Here is a 10,781-nt window from a genome sequence, read left to right as displayed (position 1 = left end):
CTAGGGAAGAATGCAGTCTTGCTCAATTTTCCTGGTAAACAGGGTTTAAAAAAATTAAATTCAAAGACGCCTCAGTAAGGTAATGTTTAGCAGGGCATTATTATTTTACAACAGACAAATAAAGTGAGTGTACCAGAGGTAGACGATTACACCATCTGCAGTGAATTCCCTTTAAATGCCCATTTGGTTAATTAAACTTTATGAATAATCAAACAGCTGAAAAGCAACAAAAGGTCACATTCTCAGAGGGAACAGTAGCCTTCTTCTCAGTGCCACACTGGATATCTACTACCAAACACTGCAGCGTTCACTCACTAAAACAAGAATTAGTGCACAACACAAGGTCTGGACGGACTGTCAGTCATTAAGAAAGAGGCTTGTTCATCTCATAAATATGCTACTAAAATGTGGACTGCAGAGTATAATAAATGGCATTTTGATTATATCACTCTAATGAGCACAAGTCACATATCAAATATCTGCAGCGTGGTGTCACCCAGCAGTTTCATTAACCTGGTTTCCATTACATGGCCTGACAGGGACAGCGAGAGCTTACTCACAACATAATGCATGACTCCTGCTCTCAGTTGCCAACAGCAGTCAACTTGTCAGCTAAGGCCCCCTGGTGGGAAATCTGGCAACTGTAGGTGCAGCTGGGGAGTCAAAAAATAAAACATCGACCTTGGGATGTGGGGTTTTTTTTTCGCAGACAGTGATTTTAATTTCAGAAAATCACAAGTTCATACACCTGCCATTTTCACTAGAAGTTAAATGCAAGGGTTTCAGAACAGAACAGGCTTCAACGTCTGTTACATGTCAAAGAGCTGCAGAACAGAAACATATTGGTATCGTGTCAAATACAGATATATATATATATTTATAAAAAAAATCTTTCTTACCTTGTGACACTACTTTTAGACTACAGCCACAGTTCAATATTCAGCAATATGCATGGTATTTCAATGAACCTGCTAAATTTTGACTAACAACTCAAAAAATGTGGCTTCTCTTTGACTAGGTATTAGTTACAGAACATGCCTTCATACACACATCTTGCTGTTTACTTCAGTGATCAGTCATTTGAACATAAAATTATTGGGACTCTGGTACAGCCTCTGCGTGGCGTCATGCTTCCCTCTTCAAGCCCTCTCAAGCTGGAACACGTCGAACATAAAAGTCATTGTCAAAGTAACTTTATTAAAGGCGGATAACTGTGGTCTTGTAGTCTTTTAACTATCTATATTCAGTGCTTAACTGCAGGGACATTTTCTTTTTTAATGAGCCTATGTAATAAGAAAGTCCAATCTTGCTCTTGCAGACGATATTGTTGATGTGCGAAGTGAGCCTCTTGATGATTTTACACAATATTTCTAAGAGAGTAAGGTTTAAGACAGAGGGTCGAAACAATCCATTACGATTAAGTGCTGTAGGTTTGTCCTTCTGGTGGTTGTGGAAGCTTCATATTATCTTTGGCCATCATTAGACGCCTTAACTCTTGAAGAACAATTTTAATGCTATAAGAATTCTGCCATTTTGATAATATTGGTATGCTACGTGAATCCACCTGTGAGACAGGGAAAAAAAAGGAAAAAGAAAAAAAAGACCACATCAGTCATTGTGACAGGAGTGCTGACAGTGAGTTATTGCACGTATCACATCTGAGCATCACAAAACTGCAACGCAGAACAATTTCAACAAATGACACGACACAGAGGAACACTCACACATAACCTTGTCAGATAGATCTGTAATGGCACTCACCGTCCCGTTGGAATTATTTATCCCATTCATGTTAATTTTTGTTACAAATCTAACAGTCGGGGCTGCCTCTGGGTATCTGGATCCACATTCCACTTTCAGACTGTATATCCTGTTCTCATAATTGGTCTGAAAAACACAAAAGTAGAGAAACACACAAACACATTTACATCAGTTACAGCAGTGGTTCTTTAAAGGTTACGTGGCACTCTCAAGTTTTCAGATTCATTCATTTAAATTATCATGATAGAAATTTTCTTTAAAAAAGGCTTTTAAAGGGGTGGCCCTATAGCTCCGACTCCCGCCTGCGGCCCTTTCCTGCGTGTCCTTCCCCCTCTCTTCACCCTGTTTCCTGTCTGCTCTTCAGCTTTTCTATCCAGTAAAGGCAAAAAAGCCCCCCAAAAAAGGCTTTTATAATCTAATGTAGTTCATAGATTACAGTCAGATGTACGATAAATACTGGGGCATCAGCCAATATTGGCCTATCCAGCTATCCAGTCTATACTAATAATGGACCTGATTTGACAGGTTGTCAACGACAGTATAGTATATTTGTCAAGTTTTATTTTTATTAACTTTACAAGAAAGAAAGAAATGAACATTTGAAGTGTAAGAAATGCTCTTTGCTTCTGTGTTTATAGTGATGTCAGTTGGTTCAATCAGAACTGTAGAATATTAAGTCATCCATCTTTGCTTACCACATCTGAGCTTTTGTTACACTCAGCTGTGCATGAAGTAAAGGCTGTATACACTTCTATATATATTCATATCGTACATGCTGTAATTGAACAATATATAACTCTTATTTCTATATTATTATTAGGGGTGTCACAATTCTTCAAAGCCACAATTCAATTTCACTTTTTGATTATAAGGTCCCGATTAAATTCTCAATACTTTTTTTTTAATGCTAACAGCTATGCTACTGTTAGACTATTGAGTCTTGATATTAAAAAAATCAACAGATTATTAGTTTTATGCACTGGCAGCTGTCATTTACAATTTCAAATTCTTCTTTAAAAACATATAGTCTCTATGGTATCATGTGTGATATAATGTCTAGTAAGTCACTGTCTCATCACTGTCATTTTTGTTTATTTCAGGTATGTACCAGACACTGCAAGACGGCCGGGATGGGGAGAAAAAAATAAAATACTGTGAGAATAACCAGCTCTGCCTTTGATTTCAATTATTAAAATTAAGCTTGTTTTGTTAAATTTTAGGTTCTATATTGAAATTCAGCAAAATGATCGCTATAATGCATATAAAAGTTGTAAATGTGTTAAGATAATTCTACCACAATTACAATAATATCAGTTAGAACATTAATAGTAATTCCCATTATGTGTAAGCATTGAACTAAGCTACATTAAATTATTGCACGGGGGATGTAACAGGGGGTCCCTCGTATTTTCTAACTTGTAAGGGGTCCTTGGCTGAGAAACTCTGGCTTATAGGAGCAATATTAATGGATCTTTATTTTGTGTCAGCATTGCAATGACAGTCCACATGCTGAGTTTGTTCTGCTTACTCTTGCTGGTCCAATGATCATGCCTGTCCACCGTGTGAGAGTCATGTCTTCGTCATCCTCGAGGCCCCAGCTGACTGTGCCATCGCCTTCGCCCTTCTGCCCTTCTTCAAGCTCCTCCAACAAGCGAAAATTGCGTGGAACTTTAACTCCTACAATAACATAAACAGAAGATGAATTACACTGATTTACAGTATGTGTCTGATACCCTATACTTCTCCTACTGCTGACAAATTCCATGAAAACACCAAGACCAACACTGAATTTATTCTACTGACATGCAGTGTGTGTGTAGCCAAAGTCAGATATAGCCTGTATTCTGTAGACCTCAACTGTTGTCCAAAAACTATTAAAAACACATCAGCGAGCCACAGTGTTGCACTGGCTGACATGTTCCTTCATTATGATGAACATGAGCACTGTCATTTATTTTGAGTCGATCCCACATGCACCGTCCTGCTGCTGGAAATACTAACCCGAGCACCAAATGTGTACTAATCCGCTGCTGAAAAGCCAAGCTCTCAGCAAATACACCATTTCCTCCTCTCTGGATAACTTTAGCTAAAATCTACGATTGCTGGCTGTTTTATGAAATCAATGGGCCTTTATTAGAAAACAAAGCATATATTTGTGACCTGTTTTAATAAATGTGCATGTTGATCACAACAAAGATGCCAAGTATTTGATACAATTCAAATGTGAGGATTTGCTGCTTATCCCTGTTTGCAAATAGCAGTAAAGTGTCTTTGGATTCTGTGCTGTTGCTTGGACAAAAGAAGCCATTTTAATCCATATAGTAAAATGATCTGAAATGATTACCAGATTGTAAATTAATTGTCTTTTAGGGATGATGATGTTTAAAAGATGATTGATTAATCGCTTGTTCAGAATTCGATCAATCAAGTAAAATTTACTCACTCTATCAAATTAAGGTCTGAAATATAACAGACATTATCTTTATGAATTCAATCCAGTGTTTCAAAGTTGAAAGTGCAGTTGTTTCACTGTCTCACAATAATTCTGCATCCTATTAGCATGACCAGTCAGCACCGTAATTTTTTCAGACTGCACATCTTAAGTTTACTAGTGATGATTCCACATACATAGTGCTGGGCTTTTACTTATAGATACATTATACAGTTCGTTTATAAAAGATAATTCAATTCACTAACGTTTCATAATGACAAGTATGTACGATTGTAGTGGCATCTAGTGGTAAGCATGCAGAGTGCAAACGCCATGTGTCACTCTCTCTTTCCAGCATGTCGAAGAACCCAGGGTGGCCATGACACTCATGCAAAAGCTGTATCTGGAGCCGGTATTTGGTTTGTCTAGTCTGGGCTACTGTAGAAACATTGCTGTGAAAATGACCACCTCCGTGGAAGGGAACCCTTACCCTCTGTAGAGAGCTCATTTTAAGGTAACAAAAATAACACAACTATTTTTATTTTCAGGTGACTACAATCCAATGAAAAAAATACTTATGAATATTATATACTATATCTGGCAGTTATTTCCTGTGAATCTTACACACTGAACCTTTAAAGACCTAATCATACATAACTGTTTTGCAGCTCTAAAACTGTTTTAAAATGACAGTTTTCCTCTGAAATAGGATTGCAACATCAAAATCAAAGTGTTTTATCACCGTTGGAGCTCAAACTGTGTAACCTTTCATGCAAACTGATGCAGACACACATTCATCTTTCCAATCATAGAGAAGTAATGCATTGCGAATAGATAAGAGTGTTAAACATGTGCAAGGCAGGACTGGTTGATACGAGAAATGACTCAACTAATTGATGCACTGTGCGCACATGGTCACAGCACATCCTGATCTACCTACTGTGGAACTGCATCTAATTTGATACCTTGTTCACAAGACATTTACTAAAGATATCTGACGCTGCTGAGGAGTGGAAGCTTTATAAAAAATCTGCACTCTTGAGAAGTGTTTGGAGGCAGTCATGAGATTTGGAGCACATGGGCCTATACTGCTGATTTTTAACAAATGATTCAGGGCAACATCCACTAATCTTATGACTGCACGTTGTAACAGCTGACTTGATAATAAGATAATTCAAAACTAGTCAATCAAAGTGTTCAGCTACTGGGAAAATGTTCTCAGTTCAGACGCTGGCATTACGCACAGCCTGACAGGCACTTAATGGAGGTGTAAATGATGAACCACTTACAGCTCACGACTGGAGGAGGGGTGGAGGTTGAGGGGACAGCACTTAAGTAAAACTACTGCTATTCATAATTATGATCCTCAAGATGAATTCACAGAAAGGGAAGTGACGAGTGTTAAAAAGGCCCCCTGACAGAGACAGGAGACATTGTGAGAACATTCAAATTTTCCCTCCCGTCATCGAATCGTTCATCTCACCTCCTCTAATCTGAGACAACATTAATCACAGAGTTCACAAATCATTATTTAAAAATCTATATTTCACATTTAGTGTGCAGCAGCCATGATGAAGGATCGCCTCCTAAGTGGCACATGCGCGCAGCCATTTTCTTAAAAGGCATTTGCTCACAAGGAGTTGTTCAAGATTTCAGTCTTTTATCAACATGCAAACACTGATAAGGTGACAAACATTATCAGCTAATTTTAGCTCAACCAAAGCATTACTGGTATTAACATATGTCAGCTCCTAAGTAATAAGAAACTGCAGTACAGAAATACCAAAGATACTTGGGCTACAACTGCCAATTATTTTGATTACTGTTTAATTTCCCAGTTATTTCCACAATTAATCTATTAATTGTTGAATCTATACAATGTGAAAAATGCTCATCAGAATTTCCCAGAGTGCAAAGTGACATCTTCAAATCACTTCTTTTGTAAAACCAATACTACAAAACCAAAAGACTCTACATTTACAATCATAAATGACTAAGAAAAGCAGCAACAGTTTAGAAGCTGGAAGCAGCAAATGTTTGACATTTTTGCTTGAAAAATAACTATTATTATCAAAATGTTGTCAAACAAATCTATTTGAATTGCTAAACCAATTAATCTAGAGCTGCAACAAATAACCAATTATTACATTAACCAACTATTTTGATAATCCATTATCATTTCAGTAATTTTGTTTCAGAAAAAAGTCTAAATAATCTGATTCCACCTTATTTATGCAAATATTTCCTGGTTTGTTTGTTTGTTTTTCATTCCTTTCTGACAGTAAACTGAGTATTTTTGTGTTATGGACAAAACAAAACATTTGAAGACATCATCTTGGGCTTTGGGAAACACCAACATTTTACAAATTTTTTTGATATTTTATAGACCAAACAACTAATCAATTACTCAAGAAAATATTTGACAAAAAGAATCATTAGTTGCAGCCCAAATCATATAATCAGTTTACTGTGATGTAAGACAAAGGAAAAGCAGCAAATCCTCAACTTTTGAGGAGCTAGAACCATTAAATGTTTTAAAACTTACTTAAGCAATTAATTGACAATCAAAATATTTGCCAACTTATTTTCTAGACATCTAATTGAATTTCCAGTGAAGTTTGCTCTTTCAGTTTACTATTATATTTGCTGATCTTGTTACTGTATGAAATACAGTATAAAATGTCCCTCCCTGTACATGGTCTTGGTCACATCTCTATACAAACGAAATGAACTGACAAATATGAAAAGTGCTTATGTTAGCCACTTCAAAAGAAATACTGTCCCATTTACTCTTAAAAGACTTTTTCAAACTTGCAAATACCTAGCCTTTATCATTACTGGCCTCAAAAGTCTTTCAATCAAGTTCTAAGAAAGAAAAGTACAAATATAAAACAAAGCAGCTGCACATTCTGAGGAAACAAATACCTCTGAAATTAGTTTGTGCAAATGCCTTAGTAGGGGACTCTACTATCCAACACGATGACAGAGAGAATAAATCAGTATGGTCAGGATCAACCGCAGTTTGTGCCTCTCATGTATATTTATTACTGTATGGTTTTATTTTTATGTCCCTCTATTGTTTGTGGTTGCCCTTGCCTTGCCTATTCTCTTTGAGTTCTCACTGTTGTTACTGCACGATATGGTAAAGACTTATTGTGATTATCATGACTGAAATTGCCACTGCATCACTATTTTTTTTTTTTTTCATAGCTTTTTTAATGGATTGGACAGGTGAAGTTAGAACAGAAGACTCACAGCCTCAGTATATGGGGTGCACCCTCTACTAACCAAGCTAACTGGCCATCTACACGTTTACTTTTTACTGAAAGAAATAATTAATTAATTACTTACTTACTTACTTACTTACTTACTTACTTACTTAATTAATTAATTAATTAATTAATTAATTAATTTTAAAAAACTGATTTGGATATTGCACTTGGCCATATAGTGATTTTGATAATATAGTAATTAACTGTGCAGCCCTAATAGGAATGCAACAAAAGTATCAAACATGTAATATTAAGTTACTGGGGAAGAAAGTACTAGGGACATAAATTTAGACTACATCAGGAAATTAGCTATACTGTTGTTTTGTTAGTGGACCCCAGGAAGACTAGCGACCACCTTGTGGAAGCTAATGGGGATCCGAATAAAGAGTAAAGAATACACTGATAAGACTACAGGCATGAGATGTAGGTCAAATTAGTGATCCACTTTGCAATCTATACAATTCCCCCTTACTAGATTTCAATAGCTGTAAGTGCTCTTAGCAAGGCCTTCCCTTTTCCACTCATGTTATCTATGGGACTCCAGGATACATATTTGGTGGAAGTAACAAAGTAGAAATACTCACATTTCTATAATTAAGTCATTTTTGAGTACTTGTACTTTTATGAGTATTGTACTTTTCAATCATAATTTGCTACCTAGTAAGCCCACAATTTTAATTATCCAAACATTTCATTGGTATTTTTGTTGCCAATAAGACTATCCAAACACAAACCAATGAAAAAAGAGACTGTGACCACTGCCCAGAAAAGCGCAGGAGCTGGGAGTAGCTTTGACTTAAGATTTAGAGAAACATTCAATTTGACTGAATATCTGTTATTGATAACGAATTAAAAACCAACACTTAAAATGTAACTAATAATAAAAGTACTTTGACAATAAAATTTTGTACTTTCACTTATTTTTTCAACATCAGTAGTTTTACTTGTAGTTGAGTAATATTTCAGAAATGTACTGATTTTTAGTGCTCTTTCCACCGCTGCAAATGGCTAGTGCACTCTCAAACATTGTGAGGGCACACTGGTGTGCTGTGAGATTTTGTGACATGTATATATTATTATTACAGAACTATACAAAAAGTTATTAACTTTTAATTTACTTTGAGTCCTTTGTACGCACTGATTTTCCAACACAGGGACAAAATCTACACCCTCATATCAAAGTGAACCCCAGTTTTTACCAAACACCTTCAGATATTAAAAAGACATGTTTGAATGCCATTGTTGGGCCAACGTCGAGCTCTATGACTTGATTCAAGACCCATTCAATCAGGAATCCTCAACAACAGTCTTTTCAGTTCCACTAACTCATTTTTAATTGTCTAACATGTCTGGTTTAAATGACTGTGTTGCTAATTTTGTTTTGTTTTTTTAAAGTTTCCAAGAAATGTAAATATTTTGTTAATAAATATTGACAAAAGTAATATGCTGTCAATTTTAGCCTATTTGGCATTAGTAAATAAAAATAAATGTTTACAGAGAGATAACACGGGTTATAGAGCCTATATTTCACAGATATGAATACAGTTGTGCCTTGATATTTTGGCTTGCCATTTGATGTGCCTTTGGGCACAAAAAGTATGAAAATCACAGGGCTAATGAATATTCAAATTCTGCCAGCCACTCAATAGATTAACACAGTTTTTATTGGCTGGTGACTGAAGCAAATCTACCACCTACTTGGATATTTCACCAGCATTAAGTTTGAACTTGTTGCTATTTTTGTGAGCTGGAGGCTAGTAATATATATCTTGCTAGGTTAAAATGAATCAGCAGGTCGCGCCAACAAGTCCTAAAGTAGTTTCGATTATGAAGTTACTTCCCCGTTTCTCCAATTTTAAGTAACACTACTGCGGTGTAACTTATTGTTAATCAGGCGCAGAATAAAGTAATTTCAATTTTGTTTGAGTATTAATAACCACATTCTCAAATTACACTGTTTCTGTGCAATTCCGAGTTTATTTTGTAAGTTTGAGAACCACGCTTCCTGCTGAACGCTAAAGCAGGCATGGGCGCCGACTATTTTGTGGAACAAAGGGTGCCAACTACAGAATTACAATGTTAAAGCTTTGTCAATCTGGTGCGCTTCTACACTCCCCTGCTCTACAATGGCACACATGTATCTTAAGCAAAGACAGTGAGTTATTTCCTGCATCCATTCATAGAGTTAAAAGACCAGGAATCCTGGTACAATGTGACAACGTTAGCAAGTGAAGTGCTACTGAGAGCAGCTACGGGACTGGTCCTTACATTAAACATTACCGTCACCTTTATGCTGTTGCAATGTGCGGTGTTTCACGAGGGCTCTGTTAAAATCACCATTTATTCATCAGTGTTGTATTATTGCAGCCTAGTGGACATTAAGGCACACTAAAGACGTAAGCCTGGGTAATTAATAGAAAGACAGTACATTTATTCCGATCAATTGACGAGCTAACCGGACACAACGGGCTCGACACTCGCAGCCGCGCGTTGTTGGAATATTCTAGTCGCTGCCGTTAGCTAAACTAGCTAACGGTACAGTCTGCGGTTGTTTACAATCCTCAGATTAACGATGACTTATACAACTAATTGGACCTTTATATCACATTATAACATGTATCGGGTTATCTTTGTGAGATATGGAGTCATTCCTAGCTGTACTGACGCGTATATCTGCCTCCTTGTGCTATTTCAGCTAACTCACGGGGTGAGCTATTCGCTCGCTGAAGCTAGCTAGGTTAGCCAACACAGCCTCTCCATGAGATAGATGGCTCCCGTGAAGATCACTGCTTAACCGAGGGGAGATTTGAACGAATGAATTACAATTCGCAGCAATTTCGTACCTATTTTAAGAGAGCATGTGGTCATGTTTACTGACTGATAAAACAGCTCGACCCCGACTTCGCCTGCACTTTGTGTGTTTGCTGAAGATATTAGTTTGAAGGCACACAAACCTGAGGAGGCCGCCATCTTCTTCAGCCGAGTCCAGAAGCACACAGAACCGTGACGTCACAGCGGTTAAAACCAACCAACCGACCGTCAGCAGCAGCAGCAGCAGCAGCACACCGGCTCAGCACTGCAAGCTGCAAGCTGCATGTTCAACGCTGCTTTTCACTCAGTTTACTGTCAGTGTAGTCTGACAGACAGCAGCTATAACTTACCCCTGGTAACTTAAACCGATCTTTAGCTCCTTTTTCTCTTACATTTCCACTGAAGCAGATTCAGTATCAACGAAATTGGGTGTACTTTTATGACATATTCAATTCGTTGTCTGTTTTTTTTACATCACTTCTTTGAAGATATAAAGGTCTTTTGCC

General features: G+C 37.0%; 1 protein-coding gene across 1 annotated transcript; it reads right to left on the bottom strand.

Annotated features, from left to right (window-relative positions):
* Nucleotides 1-695: 695 nt before the first annotated feature.
* On the bottom strand, nt 696-10,572 carry ube2v2 (ubiquitin-conjugating enzyme E2 variant 2). Its single transcript, XM_084731920.1, has 4 exons — nt 10,419-10,572; nt 3,290-3,438; nt 1,762-1,887; nt 696-1,564 (listed from the first exon to the last, which is right to left on the bottom strand). The coding sequence occupies exons 1-4, from the start codon at nt 10,432-10,434 to the stop codon at nt 1,418-1,420; spliced, it is 438 nt and encodes a 145-aa protein (XP_084588046.1). The 5' UTR covers nt 10,435-10,572; the 3' UTR covers nt 696-1,417.
* Nucleotides 10,573-10,781: the final 209 nt, after the last annotated feature.

The sequence above is a fragment of the Lutjanus erythropterus genome, chromosome 12 (genome assembly GCF_056507025.1).
Source record: "Lutjanus erythropterus isolate fLutEry1 chromosome 12, fLutEry1.hap2, whole genome shotgun sequence".
Lineage (NCBI taxonomy): Eukaryota > Metazoa > Chordata > Actinopteri > Lutjaniformes > Lutjanidae > Lutjanus > Lutjanus erythropterus.
Note: the sequence above shows the minus strand (reverse complement) of the source record. Positions and strands in the feature narration are given on the sequence as shown.

Coding starts and splice junctions, on each gene's coding strand:
- ube2v2 (XM_084731920.1), bottom strand. Junction 1,888..3,289: donor TGATCATTGGACCAGCAAGA/GTAAGCAGAACA, acceptor TGTGTTTTTCAG/ACCAATTATGAGAACAGGAT. Junction 1,565..1,761: donor TAAATAATTCCAACGGGACG/GTGAGTGCCATT, acceptor CCTGTCTCACAG/GTGGATTCACGTAGCATACC.